This window comes from Ptiloglossa arizonensis, chromosome 8 (genome assembly GCF_051014685.1).
Source record: "Ptiloglossa arizonensis isolate GNS036 chromosome 8, iyPtiAriz1_principal, whole genome shotgun sequence".
NCBI classification, from domain to species: Eukaryota; Metazoa; Arthropoda; class Insecta; order Hymenoptera; family Colletidae; genus Ptiloglossa; species Ptiloglossa arizonensis.
In genome coordinates, this window is record NC_135055.1 from 19,561,407 (window position 1) to 19,580,651 (window position 19,245).

Here is a 19,245-nt window from a genome sequence, read left to right on the forward strand (position 1 = left end):
GGATACTCCCGAGAAACGGTACGATCGAGCTTAAAGGGTACACCCCGTGCGCGATACACTGCTCGAAACACTGATCGTATATACACTGCTGTAGATTACGAACATTTTTTTACTTCTGTCGTCCGATGAAACGGTAGACACACGTTCGACGATAGTTATTCGACGAGATCGATGCAACAATTCCGTAGCTACGTTCGTTAAAAATGTACACGAAGACGATCAACGTACCGATGAACTCGATCGTTCGAATCGGCGGATTAAACGTCGCGTCTGCTCCGGTTCGAGGACTCGAGGATTCGAGATGACTCAGCTCTGCCGAATCGAGGGACACCTCGCGGAATTGGCGGTTAGATCGCGAACCGTAAGCGTTTCCGTTTTCCCGGTGTAATTGTAAAACCGTGATGAAATGTCTGCACTCTCTGGACACGGGTCTCGGTCGCCAAGGAGAAACGAGCATTCGTCTGTTTCTGTTTGCTCGTGATCGTTTCGAAACGCGTTTTCGCTACACCTTCGAGCCGAGGAGCCACGAGTCCGGAACCTCGTCCTTGAACTTCCCGACCGACGGGCCATCTTCGCGGCGATCCGGACAGGTGTACCGCGGACGTTTGCAGCACCGTTGTCGAACACGAGGTCGGTAACCAAGATGCGGGAAATCGTGCATATCCAAGCTGGACAGTGCGGCAACCAGATCGGTGCCAAGGTCAGTGTACGCGCGAACTCTCCAGCTGCGGGGATACAACGACACCCAAAGGCGTAGGATCTCGGCCAACGAACTTGGCTCGGTCTCCACCGAGCCCGCGCCGCGTTCGCGAATAATTCTCCGCGCCACCAACGGCGATCGTGAACCCTAACCTCGTATCGTCGACGTTCGAGGGTCACGCGCGCGGTATTCACATTCACGGATCGAAACTTTGTAGACGAAATTCGATATCCGTTTGTTCCGTGCTCGACTGTATGCGCGGATTAAGAACGAGAGCGAGAAACGATGATTGCGAGTGAGAAACGGTGAGAGTCGGTGGGCTTGGGGAGTGTGTGGCATACCGAGAGGGAGGAATGGCGACAGCCTGACAGGGAATACTGTATATGGATCGATATCATCGAGATGGTACACCAGGCGCGAAAGTGTACTTGTTCGTGCTACCGTAAACGCGTCGGTGTTTTAAATTGAAAAAGAAATTTCTCGAAATCTTGTAAGAGGAGAGAATCTGTGGACAATTACCGATGCCGGTATTGTAGACAATTATCAATGGGTATTGTATATAGCGATATGTCTCGAGTATCGGTAAAATTGGAGTCGTTCGTGCCAATGTATTCCATAGACTCGCGACGAAAAGGTTCATTACCCTCGTGTATCGATTAAACGCGCATAATTGAAATCGTCTCTCCTCGCTCGTTACGGATACGATCTCGTTGGATCCTCGTTGCAATCGTTCAAATTGTATTTATCGTTGCGCAAAGGGTCCCTCTTCGGTCGAATGAACGAACACTGTTCGGGGTAGCGCGGACAAGTTTCTTCGCGCGTGGAAATGAAAAGGAACAATAGCGTACCGGTGTTCCGGAGAACATAACCTCGAAACCGTTTCACCGATTTCTTTACCGATAAACAGTTCTGGGAGGTGATTTCGGACGAGCATGGCATCGACCCGACCGGTTCGTACCACGGTGATTCGGACCTTCAGGTGGAACGGATCAACGTCTACTACAACGAAGCGACCGGTGGTAAATACGTGCCCCGCGCCATCTTGGTCGACCTGGAACCCGGGACCATGGACTCCGTTCGCTCCGGTCCCTTCGGGGAGATCTTCAGACCGGACAATTATGTGTTCGGGCAATCGGGAGCGGGCAACAATTGGGCGAAGGGTCACTACACCGAGGGCGCCGAGTTGGTCGACTCTGTCCTCGATGTTGTCAGGAAGGAGGCTGAGAGCTGCGACTGTCTGCAAGGTTTTCAGCTGACTCATTCACTGGGAGGAGGTACAGGGTCTGGAATGGGCACTTTGCTCATCGCCAAGATACGAGAGGAGTATCCCGACAGGATCATGACCACTTTCTCCGTGGTACCTTCGCCAAAGGTATCCGACACAGTGGTGGAGCCTTACAACGCGACACTGTCGGTCCACCAATTGGTGGAGAACAGCGACCAGGCGTACTGTATCGACAATGAGGCCCTCTACGACATTTGCTTTCGTACCCTGAAACTGAGCACACCCACGTACGGAGACCTGAACCATCTAGTCTCGGCCACGATGTCCGGCGTGACCACCTGTCTGCGGTTCCCCGGACAGCTGAACGCGGATCTGAGGAAGCTCGCCGTGAACATGGTGCCGTTCCCGCGTCTCCACTTCTTCATGCCCGGTTTCGCGCCGCTCACGTCCCGCAGTAGCCAACAGTACAGGGCGTTGACGGTTCCGGAGCTCACGCAACAGATGTTCGACGCGAAGAACATGATGGCTGCGTGCGATCCGAGACACGGACGGTATCTGACGGTGGCCGCTGTTTTTCGCGGCCGTATGTCGATGAAGGAAGTGGACGAGCAAATGCTGAATATACAGAACAAGAACAGCTCGTATTTCGTCGAGTGGATACCGAACAACGTGAAGACCGCGGTCTGCGATATACCGCCACGCGGTTTAAAGATGTCCGCTACTTTTATAGGGAACTCGACCGCCATACAGGAACTGTTCAAGAGGATCTCGGAACAGTTCACGGCGATGTTCAGGAGGAAGGCGTTCCTTCATTGGTACACCGGGGAGGGTATGGACGAGATGGAGTTCACCGAGGCCGAATCGAACATGAACGATCTGGTCTCGGAGTACCAACAGTACCAGGAGGCCACCGTCGAGGACGAGGGATCGTTCGACGAGGAGGAAGAGACGGAGGAGAAGTAAACACCATTCTCCCCCGCTCCTCTTCTCCGCAGGCGGCCTCGACTCGCGCCCTCCCGCGGCGGGCGGGCAAATTTCAAGTGCCTGGTTTACGAAGAGGCTCGCGCGAAATCTTCCAAACTGTACCGAATTTCTCCAAAATGTGTTGTAGCTTCGTAATCGTATTAGCGGGACTTCTTTACAACGGTTTTATGTCATCGACAACTTTTTACGACCGATTTTTGATCGACTTTTTATCGCTTTGATCGACTTTATATATATAATATACGTGTATACATATCTTGTAAGTGATTTAGAGAAACTGTATTACCTTTGTGGAACATTTAATAGAGATACTCTTTATGGTACATGGATAATGCGTCGTGTGTAGATTTCGATCGCAGAGACGCTGGGAGAGCAAGGTATGTATTGCCAGGCGAACGAAAAATCGTCCCCGGTAGGCGGGACCAACTTCCGCGACGCCCTCTTTCAATGGTAGAGATCGATACGGTTCATTTTCGATATTTAAAGAGCGTGGTACGTTTAGAAATGTTATATTCCACTCGAAGTTGTCCAATTTAATTTTACAAGCAGGCACAATGTGATCGGGAAAGAAACGTAATCGTAAATTCCTTTTTGTACGCGATTTTCTCCCACTTGCTGCATATTCTTCCATTCAGATTTTCAGAGACACTTTTTCTTTATTTATTTCTCGATGATACGCGCTGAATCGCAGATACAACTATGCGAGTACACATTGCGCGCGCGTGTTTATCGTAGCTCGACATCGAACTCATTGTCGTCCTTCTAGCCAACTGGGATTGATGAAACCAAGGCCTCGGTAAAAATTCGCGATCACGTATTATCTCATCCGTGCCACGAGGACAAACACTTTATCATTGCGTACCCGTTGCGAATCGTCCGGAACGAGCACTGTTCCGCGCCGATTATTTAAAAAATCCATCTTTCTCTACCAAACAACCGTCCCTTATTTCACTCCTCGACCGATTTACAAAAATGGAGAAGAAAGTGCATTCGAAAGACAAGTTCACTTAATTCCGTTTCACCTATTTCATCTCGGTATGTATATGCGTGTATTTACGTACTCTATGTCACAGATGAAACTTGATCAGATTTTGCGTCTTTTGAAACCCCTTGGATATACCTGCTGTGTCAAATTTGCAATTTATGCTTACATCGTAAAGAAGAAAAAAATCATTTTGTCTCTGGTTTACTCTGCAGTCGTCACTGAAGCATTTCTAGCAGACTCGCAATGTTGACAAATATTATTATTTCTTTCTGTGTACATAGAAATCGAACTCAATGGGAAACAACGATCGAAGTTGATTCCCAGCCCCCTGGTGGTTGCGTTTGCAATTCGTCCATCGAATTATCACATAACCCCTTTCGGTCCCAAAATTGATAACGTTAACAAAATTCTCGGTAAGAAAATTTCAATTCGAGTGAAAAACGAATAAAAGAAATAGAGAAAATGCGGGAGATCGTGAACGTGCAGTTGGGTCAGTGTGGAAATAACATAGGAGGTAAGGTAGGCACGTTAACCTTCTCTCTCGGATACGTTCAAAATCACGCAACGAATGGATTTTTTCCATAGTTTTGGGAAGTAATCGCGGACGAGCATGGCTTGGACCAAAATGGAAATTTTTTGGGCGAATCGGAGCTTCAGTTGCAACGAATGAACGTGTACTTCACGGAGGCGCCAGGTATCGGTCGAATCTGTAGCTCGATGAACTAGAAAAGATCCTTAGAGGGCGTGGTTAGGGTGTATTAAATGGTGGGGATGAAAAATCGAGGCGTGACGCATCGCGCTGTCCACTACCAAGCCCGTGAGGTTGCCTGGTGGGGGAAGAGGCGGGACCAACGTTGCCCCGCCCTAAGGATCTTCCCAATAGACACTCCCAATGACTCACCCACGTTCCACTCATTCCTAGGCCCTAAATTCGTCCCAAGATCCATCATGGTCGATCTCGACTCGGAAAGCTTGTTCTCGTTGAAATCAGGCCCATTTGGCAAGATGTTCAAGCCTGACAACTTTGTTGCCGGGATTACAGGCACTGCGAACAACTGGGCCAAAGGATTCTACAACGAAGGAGCCGAACTGGCCGACTACGCATTGGATCTTATTCGCATGGAAGCTGAAAACTGTGATCTGATACAAGGTATCAGGTTTTTAACAATAATTTTTACATCGGAGCAATAGAATTTTCCGGAAGTTGCAAAGTTACCAAAATTGTTGCAATTGACGGTACCGGTACATTGTTATCGACGATACTGGCACAGATCTTCTCTCCCACAGGTATCCAAGTGATTCATTCGCTAGGGGGCGGTACAGGGTCCGGTATGGGGGCGTTGCTAGCGATCAAGCTAAAAGAGGAGTATCCGGACCGGATTCTCAAGACTTACAGCGTGATACCCTCGCCAACGATATCGGACGTTGTGGTAGAACCGTACAACGCGATATTATCGTTGGGCACGTTGATAGAGAGCACGGACCAGACCTACTGCATGGACAATCAAGCTCTGCAACACATTTGCTCGAGTCTTTTAAAAATTTCCACGCCCACGTTCGCCGACTCGGATCACCTTATCTCCACCTACATGACCGGTGTCACCGCCTGCCTGAGATTTCCCGGACAATTGAACACCGACCTGAGGAAGCTGCAAACGAACATAGTGCCATTCCCGAAGCTGCATTTCTTCGTTCCAGGATTGGCGCCCCTCACGTCCAGACGCTCCGCACCTTACACGACCATCTCCGTACCTACACTCACGCAACAATTGTTCCACGCTGACAATTTACTGGCCTACTGCAACCCGCTGCAGGGCAAGTTCTTGACCCTGGCCACCATCTTCAGGGGCAGGATATCGACCAAGGTTTCGGGAAATTGATTATCGATAATCCTCCTGAAATAGAAAGAGTCTCCTTTACCGAGTCTCCCAGGGATTTCCAAGATTCGTCGTCACGATCGAAAATCCTAAAAATGAAAAACTCTGTACATCCGAGATCGAGTACCTGGTACCTCGAGGAACTCGTACTGAGATACTTTTCTCTATTTTCAGCACGTGGAGGAGCAGATGCTGAACATACGCAACAAGAACAGCGAGCACTTCATCGAATGGATCCCGAACAACATCCAGACCGCTATCTGCGACATCGCGCCGCGCGGTCTCTCCATGAGCGCGGTGATGGTGTCGAACACAACGTCGATCCAAGAGCCGATGAAACGTCTCTCCGATCTGTTCGACTATATGCTGAAGAGGAAAGCGTACCTGCACTGGTACATGGCGGAGGGGATGAGCGAGACGGAGTTCTCCGATGCGTTGAACAACGTCCGGGACCTGATCTCCGAGTACCAACTGCACCAGGAAGCAGTGTCCGAGACGATCTTCGAAGACGAGACGCCTGTCTACGAAGACGATTAAAATCTCGCGCTTTCGATGAGGATCAAGGCTCGATGAAGACCAGAACGCAGAGAATTTACTTGAAAAAAGTCGTATATTTTCGTAAGGAACAAACTTGCGCTACATTGAAACGCGTGCCACGGGTTATACGCATACTATATATAAGTTTCTGTGGATGTAACGAAGAAGGCAGATTTTTGGTTGAGGTGCTTTGGTGTTTGGTCGTTACAGATTGTCTCTCGCGAGTCCTGGACAAAACTCGGTTCTACCCTTCTACGTCGCAAGCCTCCGGTTGTGTATCCCGAGAATAATTCGCGCTCGTCGTCCTCGACGTGCTTGTTCGAGGAGCTGGAACGCGGCAAGACGTCGCGACGTTCCCATCGAACGTCGAACTCCGCGAATTATACACATATATATATATATATCTATCTATAAAAAAAGAAAAAAGGTATCGTGTATACATATACATATATATAAAAGTATAAAAAAAAAAGAAACTCCCCGAACGAAACGACCCGAGACGCGTCTCGCGTTGGACGAGGACACGAAGCTGAAAGGCGAAAGAGAGATAGAGAGAGAGAGAGAGACAGAGAGACAGACATAAAGACAGAATTAGTGAACAACGGGAGCGCGATCGAAGACGAGAAGCTCTCGATCGTGATCTCCGGCGATCTACTCTTGCTCGCAAGTTTCGAAGTCGTCGGCGCATTCCTCGACCTCGAAGTCCTCTTCGGCCGTGGCTTCTTGGTACTGTTGATACTCCGATACCAGATCGTTCATGTTCGATTCCGCTTCGGTGAACTCCATCTCGTCCATACCTTCACCGGTGTACCAATGAAGGAACGCCTTCCGTCTGAACATCGCCGTGAATTGCTCGGAGATTCTCTTGAACAGCTCCTGTATGGCGGTGGTGTTCCCGATGAACGTGGACGACATCTTCAAACCCTTCGGTGGTATGTCGCAGACAGCGGTCTTCACGTTATTGGGTATCCATTCGACGAAGTACGAGCTGTTCTTGTTCTGCACGCTCAACATTTGCTCGTCCACTTCCTTCATCGACATACGGCCGCGAAAGACGGCCGCGACGGTCAGGTAACGTCCGTGTCTCGGATCGCAGGCGGCCATCATGTTCTTCGCGTCGAACATCTGTTGGGTGAGCTCGGGTACGGAGAGAGCGGAGTACTGTTGCATGGATCTGGACGTCAACGGTGCGAAACCCGGCATGAAGAAGTGTAGACGCGGGAAGGGGACCATGTTCACCGCCAGCTTCCTGAGATCGGCGTTCAGTTGGCCGGGAAACCTGAGACAGGTCGTCACACCGGACATGGTCAGCGATACCAGGTGATTCAGGTCACCGTAGCTGGGATTCGAGACCTTCAGTGTACGGAAGCAGATGTCGTAGAGGGCTTCGTTGTCGATGCAGTAGGTCTCGTCCGTATTCTCCACCAGCTGGTGAACGGACAGGGTGGCGTTGTAAGGTTCCACCACGGTGTCGGAGACTTTCGGCGAGGGCATCACCGAGTACGTGTTCATGATCCTGTCCGGATACTCCTCGCGGATCTTGGAGATGAGCAGAGTGCCCATACCGGACCCAGTACCACCGCCCAGCGAGTGAGTCAGCTGGAAACCTTGCAGGCAGTCGCAGTTCTCGCACTCCTTTCTCACCACGTCGAGGACAGAGTCGACCAGTTCTGCCCCCTCGGTGTAGTGACCTTTGGCCCAGTTGTTACCAGCCCCTGACTGACCGAACACGAAGTTGTCGGGCCTGAAGAGCTTCCCGTAAGCGCCAGAGCGAACAGCGTCCATGGTTCCGGGCTCCAGGTCCAAGAGAATGGCCCTGGGCACGTACTTGCCTCCGTTCGTCGACGTCGCGACTGAAACAATACGGGAGAACGATCGAGCGATGGGTGAAGTACAAGAACACTTGGTGAAGTACACGGGGTGTCTCGAACGGAGAAGATTCAAATGCCGAGCATTTCTAAAGGTGAGTTCGCGTACCATCGTCTTACGGTTTCGGTACGTTCTCCGTGTTCGAAGACTTGACAATTGTTGAGAGGTGTACGTTATCTGAAATAATTAAGCTCTTCGATATTTTACCTACTTTTCGCCCGGTTTGAAGTTTCCCTTTGGACAGAATTTAAATATTTAAATATTTAAATATTCCTTCGAGTAACGCAAACATCGATACCATCTCCTATTGGAGAAATTTAAGTCTCTGTCAACGGTTCTCCTAAAATTCGATACGCGGATCGTCCCCCGGGTTTAATTAATATATTTTCTAAACCAAGCGACTCGATTTCCGTGAAAACAGCTCGCAAAGTTTCGTACCTGGTTAATTCTACGCAAGAGAGAATTACGATCGAAAGTGTCGCACCGATTCGTTTATTCGTTTATTTAGCCCTCGTGGCTACGATCGAGTTTACCGCGGCGAGCATCATCGGTCATCGCGAGCTCGTGAAATCGGCTCGCAGACGCCGACGGCGGAACGTGCGCGTTTATACCAAAGACGGCGCCGCTCGTGCCTCTTACGAGGCGTCGCGTCGTCCATATTAAACGATCTTGGTCAACGTATTGTCATTCCGGCCAAAAACTCCCGACAGTGGCTACGAATGGCGCTACGAACGGAAACGCGTATACGGTTTCGATTGGCTCGACGCGCGGTTTGCAAATCAACCGCGCGATCAATTTTTCCGCTTCGAAAATCAACGAACGGTCGACGAACGCTTCTCGCGACGCCCGGTTCGTTCGTCGACGGTGGGGCGCGGTCGCTAGACGTCGCGAGAGAAGAAAGAATAAAAAGAAGGAGAAGAGAACGTAAAAAGAGAGAAAAACGTAAAACTAGCCGCCGCGCGAATTCCCTCGCGACGTCTCGGGGTGAAAGCCAAGGGTGAACATACAAAGCGGCTATTTCGGTCGTAAAACGCGATCGTTCGTGTCGCTCGTTTTTTCCCGCGTTCCGCGTATCGCCACGAGACTCGGGGTCTATTTTCGTGAGCGAAACGCGCGTACACCGTTCCAGTGTAATCCGGAGAAATCGCGATTGCGCTCGGTTAGCCTGGTCCGCGACGGAAACCCGTGGAATCGACCGTTTTATTGGAAAAGACGCGATATCGTCTACGTTTTCCGATTTAACCACTACGCGGGATACGGAGAGACTTGTTCGAACTTTTTCTCCACGGCGACCTCCTTTTTCCTCACCAACGAGGAATCGTTAACCCATTTGCGTCATTACGCGGAGCGTAATCCGTGTACTATTATTTCTAATCGTACGATTACTTCTGATCGTCCGTATATATCTGTATCCGATAGAGTCGGATACAGATCCGATAGAGTAACGGAGAACTTGATATTGAAAGTAAATACGAAATTACTTTCGGTCATCATCAATAATGCAAGCAAGTTTCTTTGCATTTAGAACGAAGATGCAAATAGATTTAACGTTCCCCGTTTTCACGAGTGAAAATATTACCGATCTCCTTTTGGTAAAGAGGTGTTCTTAAGGACTTGTTCGAAAGAAAAATTCTTTCTATCGAACGCTCCTTCTTCGTAAGAGAAAATGATCAGCCACCCTAGACTTACATGTACATTACGCTCTCGCGAATTAGACATTTATCATCCGCGACACCGAATACGATCGCATTGATAGAAATATTCCACGCTCTTGAAAACCTGACTCGGATTCCCCGAGATGGTCCCACGGTTTCAGAAGCTCCCCGATCCAGAGATAAGATTTCGAACGCTCGTCCGGAGGAAACGAGACTCGCTCGCTCGTACGGCGGACGCAATTAGACATCCGCGGTTGGCGCGTTGACGCGTTTGCGCGTCTCGAAAAAATTGTCGTCGCGTCGTCGTGTCCGCCGCGATGAATCCTCCTTACCGGAAGCCTCGTTGTAGTAGACGGAGATCCGTTCCAGCTGTAGATCGCTGTCCCCGTGATAGATCCCCGACTGGTCGATACCGTGCTCCTCGGAGATCACCTCCCAGAACTGTAACACAAGTAACCGTGTTAATAAATCGGTCGCGATCGGTGTGTTCCATTGACAAATAAATATAGACGGAAACACGAACGTTCGATCCCGAGAGGGTACAGCGTTCTATGGGGAACGCTAGTGGGTATTCGACGCGACCCAATGACGCGTCGAATGGTATTGTTACGTGTACCCTTCGGGACGTTACCTTCTCCAGGAATTGTCTCCGGTGTAGGAGAAAGAGAGAACCGAAAGGAGAAAGAGAAACCGATCCCAGGTCGCGAGGAACGCGGTACCGTGAATAGAACGCAGACAGGGTGAATTTTTGCACGGTTATGGACCTTGGAAGCTCCATCGAAACGTCCCATCCTCCTCGGCTGGAAATTCCTTTACGAAGAGTGACCGTACGTTCCCCGTTTCCAAGGACGAAAATATTACCGATCTCCTTTTCGTAAAGAGGTGTTCTTAAAGATACGTTCGAAAGAAAAATTTATCGGACGCTCCTTCTTCGTGAGAAAATGATCAGCCACCTTAGACTTACGCGTACTTTGCGCTCTCGCGATACACGAACAATTCACCCGGCCGTGATCCTTTCGACCTACGCAAAAATTACTCAACGTATCTTGGAACGAGACACGAAATACCAGTACACGTGTACTCCAAGGAAAGAGAAATATCCGATCCCGATCGCGAAGAATTCAGTCCCGCGAATAGGGCCCGGAGAAGACCCTATTTCTCCCTTCCTCGCATTATCTTTCGCGCTCTGGTCGTCACTCTCAGACACGATCCTCGAAATGGTTTCGAGGAGGGTAGTAGTAACCGTGTTTCCTCGTTAAACGACGCGATCCTCGAACGGAGAACTCCGAGAGGGTCGGGCGAGGGCAAGGATAACGCGAGTGTCTAAAAATAGTCCGACACGAAATTAACGCGGCCTCTGCCCCCTGGCTCGTGTCCCCCACGCTCCCTCGACCCGAGTCGTTGCTCTTCTCCATTTCTCCTCGACTTCACTATTTTCTCCCTTCTATTAATAGCTAGCCAACGTCGCGGTGACGGCGACACGAGCCGAACCGATCCCCTGCGATATTCGTAGCGCCGTTAACCCTCGTTTCCATGACCAAAACCGAGACCGATCTTTCCACCGCTCCCCTCGCGGGGATGGTAAACGTGTAAGCGTCGCGACGCACCGTACGCGATCCGTTACGGCCACGTCGATCGAACGTAAACCGGCAATTAACGCTCGGTGGATCCGCGTCGCGACTATCCACCGGCGAGATCGAGCCGAGATCTGCTAGCGAGGTACTCTTAATTATTGGAGCGGCACGGCCAATTAGGGTTGGCTCGTTCTCTCTCCCGTCCAATTACTCCAACGGTCCAACGGGCCGCCTTTTCTTCCAGTAGAAACGAACGACGCCCCTTTGTTCCGTAGACGATTTACAGCCGGTCGACCGAGGGTCGTTTTCCGCGTGGAAGAGTTTAACGATCGTCCAAGGGAACCGGGAACACGGCCATCCTCGCGGGGGACTTTACGACCCGAACTCGCGGTTTTTAATCATTGAGACTCGTACGGGTCCTGCGCGCCCATTTCACGAGTTTAATCACGCGATTGGACTTTCGACCTGTCGTTATCCTTTTTTTTAAATATTAGCGATACTCGGTAGGTAGAATAATACTCGTCAGATCTTGTTTACCATTTCCTCGTCGGGATATTACTGCAGGAACCTTACCAAATTTATCGGGCTATCGCACGATCCGATGGTCTGTCCAATGGCTAGGTCTCACCCTTATCGATCCTTCATCAGGACACTACTCCTGAGATTAAACGCGTCGAGCTATACACGTCCGAGGACGTGGCTAGGGTATAGTCGTAGACAATGGTCTGATTTCCAAGTTTTATACCTAACTTCTTCACGATTAAGACACTACTGTTGATCTTTTTAAACTTGTGGAGCTATTAGACGATTCTCTAGTTAAGATACAAATGACAGTCTAATGGCTAGGTCTTATTCTTAATATCTTATTAAACTTTTCGGGATACACGTCTCGGACGATACTCTCTAGCTAAGATATAGACGACGGTCTAATGGCTAGGTCTTATTCTTAACATCTTATTAAACTCGTTGAGATACACGTGTCGGACGATACTCTCTAGCTAGGACATAGACGACAGTCTAATATATAGGTCTTATTCTTATCATCTTATTAAACTTTTCAGGATACACGTGTCGGACGATACTCTCTAGCTAGGATATAGACGACAATCTAACGGCTAGGTCTTATTATTAACGTCTTATTAAACTTTTCGGGATACACTTGTCCAACGACACTCGGTAGCTAGGATAATCCAATTGTCCGATTTTCATCGTTAATTTCTCCACGCTAAAGGGACTAGCTCAGAGATCTCATTGTCTAGTTACACGCGTGTTTGTCATCCTCCGCTACCCTTTCCAATTTTCGTCGCTTTTCTGACGATCGATCGACTCGAAAGTATGGCTTCGTTTCGTCGCGTCGCGCTAAACAAACGCCACGACGACTGCTTCGAAGGTATCTCGGTGTATATCCTCTTACGATCGCGGTGGTCCCCGTTATCGTCGAGTGGTATCGTCGGTTTTACACGACTCGGTTCACAGAAATCTCTGTAATCCCGGGGACGATGATATCTCCCGACCAGTTCACCCAGCTGCCGAGACTGTGTATTTTCGTTGATGTCTATTTTCATACCCGGAATCCAGAAAGTACCCAGAAGCAAACGTTGCGGTAGGTAGGGACACTCTGCAGATACCATCTTGGCCAAGAGGGGTTTCGGTTGTGCTTTGTTTACACCGACCGAGGGGATTCTTCGCGTTTAGATTCGTTAAAAGACGGATGAATATTTCCAAAACCCTTTACAACGTTATTGGCAATCGTAACGAATTTCCTAGCAACTTTGCACTCGCCTCGAACTCGCGGTACTGTTTTTCTAGCCTGTTCGCTCAATTGAACTCGCTGCCAAACGATCAACCCTTTCATTGTTAACGTTGAAAATCGTTTCTCTTACTTTCCAATTGTAAATTTCGTATACGCGAGAATCGTTTTCTAGATAAATTCCAAAGTACCGCGAGACAATTTTCAGTGTGCACAGAATTGATCTTTTCGATGTCCAATGTATATTTCGTAGATAAATTCAAGAAGTTCTACAAAATTTGTTTCCTAGATAAATTGAAAATTACCAAAAAAACAATTTTCAGTGCGCAAAGGGTTCATCGTCCTTTCGATCGTTCATACCGATACAAAATTTATGTTTCTTAGATAAATTGCAAATTACCAAAAAAAAAAAACAATTTTCATTGCGCAAAGGATCGATTCTTTCGATCGTCGATACCGATATAAAATTTATGTTTCCTAGATAAATTGCAAATTACCAAAAAAAAACAATTTTCAGTGCGCAAAGAGTTCATCGTCCTTTCGATCGTCGATACCGATATAAAATTTATGTTTCCTAGATAAATTGCAAATTACCAAAAAAAAAAAAAAACAATTTTCGTTGCACAAAGAGTAGATTCTTTCGATCGTTGACACCGAAGCGCGCGTGTCTGCGGCAACGAGCCCGGTAATTAGGTAATTAGACGCCAATGCACGGTATCGGTATCGGTAATGGCATTGAATTCCAAGCCTGGCTTCGCGGTCGACGCCGCGCGAATTATCCGTTTCCTTCTTTGTCCACTTCGACAACTCTCGTCGCGTTTTAAACCGACGAGACCCTTTGGCAACCGGAGAAGAAGGCTCTTTAAATTCCATCTGATTGCCAGCCGCCGCCGCCTTATCCTTAATTCGATTACAGCTCGGTTAGATGCTTTAGCCTCGCGAGAGAACAAATATTTTCGTTCCATGACAACCAATGGCATTTCGAGTGTCGTCGAATCGTACAATTTCTACGGTAACCCTCGAAGCCAGACACGAACGACTATCGAGCGTTCGACGTTCAAACTCTTCTCGGCACGAATTTGGAAGAAACACGGAAAAATCTCGTTGTTCGATTTTTAAATTTTTATACGACGGTCACTCGGACCGTCTTCGACGCTAATTATAACCGAGGTGACGATCCGAACGACTGGACGCATATTTTGTATCGTTCGTGTTTAACCTTCCCGAACCTGACGTTAACATATGCGCGCGTGATACTTTAAGGTAAAAAATTCTGCAATATATACTCGCAGGCGTGTGTACAGTGCGAGAAAGTGTGCGAGAATCTTGGCAAAACTGGTTCCGAAAAACAGTTCTCGGGTAAGGAAATTTTTAACGGGCAAAAAGTGTTGAAATTTTTTTTTAAATTTTATCGATCTTGTCGCGGGAGTAACGATTCAGATATCTCCGGACAGACTCACGCGTCGTACACGTCAGAACCTTTAATCGCGATTTGTCGTGACTCACCGTACTTTCCGTCCAGCGACACGACCCTTTGAATGGGCTCGTGAATTCCCTTCGATCGACGAACAATCGCGTAGTGGACTTTTCCCAAGAAACTTCGACCGTAAGGGAATAAAGAAGAATCGTAATCTTTCTTGGTGACGAATCAAAGTGGGAAGTGTACTCGAGTCGTCACTTCTTCGCAATCCCTTCGTTCTCACACGTTACGATGCGCAATTAAAGTTAACTTAATGTCACTTTGTCGAAAAAACCGGTACTCGTGCATAAGCAACGGTATCGCGCGAGAAATAAGTTTAATTACACTTTGACTCGCGAATGGAGATCTTAATTAGTGATCCGTAATGGGTAACGAAACGCAAAGATTAGTCTCCGGGGGGTAATTAATAAACGCGCGAAACAATACAAAATGACCGAAAGCAAGAAGTAGATTAATCAGATCTTTAATTACCAGATGGGACATTAACGATTCCGCCGAGCAATACGAGTTACCCTACTTTTTCAAACTTGGGTGAAAAATGTATCGTCGTGGATATCGGGGTATTAAACAAGTGGGACACTTTTTAGTCCATTATGCACCAAAGAGTTTAATCGACCGAAATTACTCGAGGAAAGAACATTCTCTCTGTACTCCCCCTTTCCTCTGTCCTTCGTATAAATTGAATCAACAAACTCATCTTCAAGGGCTAAGTTTACGTTTCGCGTCCAAAAAAATTAGGATTCGAATCCAAATGGTCACAATTCGATGGAGAGAGGAGAAAATTTAAATGGAAACCACCCGAGGAAAGAAAGTTCTCTTTATACTCCCTCTTCCCTCTGTCCTTCGTCGATTTGAATCAACAAACTCATCTTCAAGGGCTAAGTTTACGTTTCGCGTCCAAAAAAATTAGGATTCGAATCCAAATGGTCACAATTCGATGGAGAGAGGAGAAAATTTAAATGGAAACCACCCGAGGAAAGAAAGTTCTCTTTATACTCCCTCTTTCCTCTGTCCTTCGTCGACTTGAATCAACAAACTCATCCTCGAGGGCTAATTGTGCGTTTCGCGTCGAAAAAGATTACGATCCGGATCGAAATGGTCACAATTCGCCGGAGAGAGGTGAAAATTGAAACGGAAAGAAAGTTCGGGTAGAAGTAGTCGCTGAAGTCACGACCTACCTTCGCGCCGATCTGGTTTCCGCATTGTCCAGCCTGCAGATGCACGATCTCCCTCATTCTGAGCGTTGGTCCGTGGTATTTTTCTCACTGGGTGCCGTTGGCGGCGTCTAAGTGTAAAATAGGTGCGGCCCCTTGCGAACAGCTGATTCCTTTGGTAGTCGGAGAGTCCCGGGTGGCAGACAGACAGGCAAGGCGACGATGTCCGCGGTAGACGGTGGAATCCGAGCGGAGCGTGTGCGACGAGTGCGACGAGCGCGCGCGGAGAGAGCGTGTGCAGCGAAGCGGGTGCAGCCGAGCAGCCGACTGTCGTGTCGCGCAGGAGTGCCGGCGGAGTGGAGCGGAGCGGAGTGGAGCCTGCGGAGCGAAACTGACGAGGAATACTACGCGCTCGTGTCGGTGTCCTGAGGTCGACTCTCGTCTCGAGTCGGTTGCCCGCACCGGCTCCAGGCTGGCACTCCGCGCGGAACGCGCGCAGGGGGGGTCTCGAACCGAGAGAGAGAGAGAGAGAGAGAGAGACTGAGTGAGTGAGTGAGCGAGTAAGAGAGAGAGAGAGAGAAGAGCCCTACGTGCCTCGCGGAGAGGAGAGGAGAGAAGACGACGAGCAGCCACGAGGACGATAATGGCCCGACCACCACCGGATATACACCGTCACCCGGGGGAAAAGAAAAGTTACGGAAACTACGACTTTCCTCATCCCCCTTTCCGAGACGGGTCCCATTCCTCGATGGTCCCGGACTTTTTGTCCACGCGACGCCGCGACGAATCGAATCGAATCGTATCCACTCGGACCTGTTTACGACGTTTCTTCGAAACGCGATAATGGTACTTACGGACGCGAGCGAACGATGGACCGGACGAGCCGGGACGACGATGTTTTATTCAGAAATCGATGGAAACAACTATCGAGTGATTGCTCCTGCGATTTTCACTGTAGCTTATCAAAGGTGTTTAGAATGTTTCTTGGAAGTATCGAAATGGTACTTGAGTACAGACGCGAAAAAAACGTAAGATGCCTTGCGTTCACCGATGGTGGTGTTTTATTTGGAAATGTCTGGAAAGCTACCTAGTATTCGTTACTATTATTCTTATGACCAGTAGTCTACTAGAGATGTTCAGAATGTTTCTTGGAAATATCGAAATGGTACTTGAGTACAGACATGGAAAAACGTAAGATGCCTTGCGTTCACCGATGGTGGTGTTTTATTTGGAAATGTCTGGAAAGCTACCTAGTATTCGTTACTATTATTCTTATGACCAGTAGTCTACTAGAGATGTTCAGAATGTTTCTTGGAAATATCGAAATGGTACTTGAGTACAGACGCGAGAAACGTAAGATGCCTTGCGTTCACCGATGGTGGTGTTTCATTTGGAAATGTCTAGAAAGCTACCCAGTATTCGTTACTATCATTTTTATGACCAGTAGTCCACCCGAGACGTTGAGAATGTTTCTTGAAAATATCAAAATGGTACTTGAGTACAGACGCGAGAAACGTAAGATGCCTTTCATACACCGATGGTGATATTTTATTCAGAAACGTCTACAAAAAATCTACCCGCCCGTACGATACGATACTTTTACGAACCGAATGATCGATCGAATCCACTCGACGTGTTTACGAGGTTTCTTGGAACGTAGCGATCGAAACGATCGATCGACGCAGTGTGTGCGAGTTCCGTGCTCAGAGAGTCTGCATATTTTTTACCATTCCCTTTCGATGCACGCAAGTACTTAACCTACGGCTCGTTTAACCTCAAAGCGTTCTTCCGTTCGACTATACGCTCGAGAACTTTGGCTAGAAAATGTCCTGAATGTATGGAAGTTACGTTTTCAACTTTATAATACTACGGGGAATTTCGAAGGGGAATTTCGTGGGGGAAGTAACCCCATTCGCACCGATCGCACAAACGAAGTCGAAGACGATTAGATCGCAAAGATACTTAAAAAAAAGTAACTTTATACCGCGATAACAGCAAGGATTTCAGTAGAAGCTTTAATCGTAGAGAAAGGACGTGTGGGAACACCATGGGTCGAAATAGACCCTAGAACGCGCCAAAGTGGAGAGTATTTTCAAATCCTAGTACACTTTGCCCGACATCCCCGCTTACAAGGAAAGCGCAAGACCTTTCGCGCGCAGTAAGAACAAGGAGGATACAACAATTTTATTTACCAGTATTATTTAAATTCGTCTATCCGTAGCTCTAAAATTCGAATGTCTACACCCACCAACTGAAAAAACTGCCTGAAAAGGTACCACGTCGCAAGAGCCTCGTTCCATTCACCTTTAATCATTATTCTATCCTCCTTATCGCGAAAAGGTATTAGCAAAAATTGCGCGCGCCGCGACGGAGTCATCGTCCGATTGCGCGACGTTTGCTTTTGAACCTAACCTCGAAAACAGGGAGTACGATTCTTAACGAGTGGAAAGCGTGGATCTTTAACGCGGGAAACGAGCACCGGATGGAACGAAACGTGAAACTTCCGTAAATTAAAACAAAAATTAACAAAAAACGGAGGGTCACGCGAATAAGGCGTTGATTAAGATAAAGAAGATCCACCTCTGCTCCATATCGGGCCGGACCTTGAAAAGAGGGGAGAGACGATGGGTATTTACGGGCACAGTATGCAAAACGAAGAACGGGTTAAATTCGACGTGTCTTCTCGTCACCCGACACTCTTACGACTCGTGAGTGTGCGTTACGAAAGAGGGGTCAAAATTCTGACCAATAGGAGCCGCGAGGTTCCACCTCGAGATAGTTCTCTTCGGTCCCCGAACAGTACATATTTAAACGAAGGGGTTTCGCGCGCGTTTCTTTTTTTTTTTGCACGTTGGGCGAGGCCACGTCCTCCGGTACGCGTACCTGTCCAACAACGAACCCGTGTGAGGGAGAGGGGGAAATGGGAAAAAATACAACAAAAGAGACAAGAGGATATCCTGTTCGATGGACTCGTCCGACGGATATGCAACTCGAGCGAGGATAACCCATTCGATGCGGGGGCCACGTCCTTGCGGTTCGAGGCGGAAATATTTCTTTTTTTTTTTTTGTTTCTTTTCGTCCCGTTGGAACCGTGGATTCCAGGAATTCCACGGGACGCGATATCGGCTCCGTTGGCAAGAGAAGAAACGCCCCGAACGCCGGGACGTGCTCTTCTAGGACCTTTTTATCTCGGTGAGTCACTCTTGAAATCGTCGTCGGTCGGTCGTTCGCTTTCTTCGTCGCTCCGTCTCGAAAACGACGATAATCGAGAGACGTTGCCTCCGTCTCCAGCTGCGCGTGCTGCCACCACCGCTCACCGTCCCGCGATCCCCTGCCGCTGGTGAAAGCCCTTCTTCTATTATTGTAACTCCGTCCCTATCTCTCGCTCGCCCCCGTCTCGTTACCAACTGGTCGCTCTTTGTTCGCTCGTTTCTCGCGTACGAAAACGCATTCGA

The 19,245-nt window shown here is 48.4% G+C and overlaps 3 protein-coding genes across 6 annotated transcripts; 2 read left to right on the forward strand and 1 right to left on the reverse strand.

Annotated features, from left to right (window-relative positions):
* The first annotated feature begins 623 nt into the window (after positions 1-623).
* LOC143150603 (tubulin beta chain) lies at positions 624-3,025 on the forward strand. The gene is made up of 2 exons (XM_076319025.1): positions 624-700; positions 1,608-3,025. The coding sequence occupies exons 1-2, from the start codon at positions 644-646 to the stop codon at positions 2,886-2,888; spliced, it is 1,338 nt and encodes a 445-aa protein (XP_076175140.1). The 5' UTR covers positions 624-643; the 3' UTR covers positions 2,889-3,025.
* Positions 3,026-4,356: 1,331 nt separating this feature from the next.
* LOC143149844 (tubulin beta-1 chain) lies at positions 4,357-9,083 on the forward strand. Of its 4 annotated transcripts, XM_076317580.1 has the most exons (6): positions 4,357-4,413; positions 4,480-4,588; positions 4,817-5,044; positions 5,182-5,759; positions 5,946-6,257; positions 9,060-9,083. In XM_076317580.1, the coding sequence occupies exons 1-6, from the start codon at positions 4,357-4,359 to the stop codon at positions 9,081-9,083; spliced, it is 1,308 nt and encodes a 435-aa protein (XP_076173695.1). The 4 variants fall into 4 exon arrangements, with proteins under 4 accessions (XP_076173695.1, XP_076173692.1, XP_076173693.1 ...); XM_076317577.1 differs by lacking the exon at positions 9,060-9,083 and having other exon boundaries at positions 4,480-4,606; positions 5,946-6,401; XM_076317578.1 differs by lacking the exon at positions 9,060-9,083 and having other exon boundaries at positions 4,480-4,594; positions 5,946-6,401.
* Positions 6,369-15,992, reverse strand: LOC143149842 (tubulin beta-3 chain). The gene is made up of 3 exons (XM_076317574.1): positions 15,815-15,992; positions 10,165-10,273; positions 6,369-8,161 (listed from the first exon to the last, which is right to left on the reverse strand). Exons 1-3 carry the CDS (start codon positions 15,869-15,871, stop codon positions 6,960-6,962), a joined length of 1,368 nt encoding a protein of 455 aa, XP_076173689.1. The 5' UTR covers positions 15,872-15,992; the 3' UTR covers positions 6,369-6,959.
* Positions 15,993-19,245: the final 3,253 nt, after the last annotated feature.

What these genes read in the sequence shown, in the direction of transcription:
- LOC143150603 (XM_076319025.1), top strand. Translation starts at nt 644, where the DNA reads ATGCGGGAAATCGTGCATATCCAAGCTGGACAGTGCGGCAACCAGATC. An exon ending in GCAACCAGATCGGTGCCAAG is followed by an intron (nt 701 to 1,607) that starts GTCAGTGTACGC and finishes ACCGATAAACAG; the next exon opens with TTCTGGGAGGTGATTTCGGA.
- LOC143149844 (XM_076317577.1), top strand. Translation starts at nt 4,357, where the DNA reads ATGCGGGAGATCGTGAACGTGCAGTTGGGTCAGTGTGGAAATAACATA. An exon ending in GAAATAACATAGGAGGTAAG is followed by an intron (nt 4,414 to 4,479) that starts GTAGGCACGTTA and finishes TTTTTTCCATAG; the next exon opens with TTTTGGGAAGTAATCGCGGA. An exon ending in GGGGCAGGATATCGACCAAG is followed by an intron (nt 5,760 to 5,945) that starts GTTTCGGGAAAT and finishes CTCTATTTTCAG; the next exon opens with CACGTGGAGGAGCAGATGCT.
- LOC143149842 (XM_076317574.1), bottom strand. Translation starts at nt 15,871, where the DNA reads ATGAGGGAGATCGTGCATCTGCAGGCTGGACAATGCGGAAACCAGATC. An exon ending in GAAACCAGATCGGCGCGAAG is followed by an intron (nt 10,274 to 15,814) that starts GTAGGTCGTGAC and finishes CTTGTGTTACAG; the next exon opens with TTCTGGGAGGTGATCTCCGA. An exon ending in CTACTACAACGAGGCTTCCG is followed by an intron (nt 8,162 to 10,164) that starts GTAAGGAGGATT and finishes GTATTGTTTCAG; the next exon opens with TCGCGACGTCGACGAACGGA.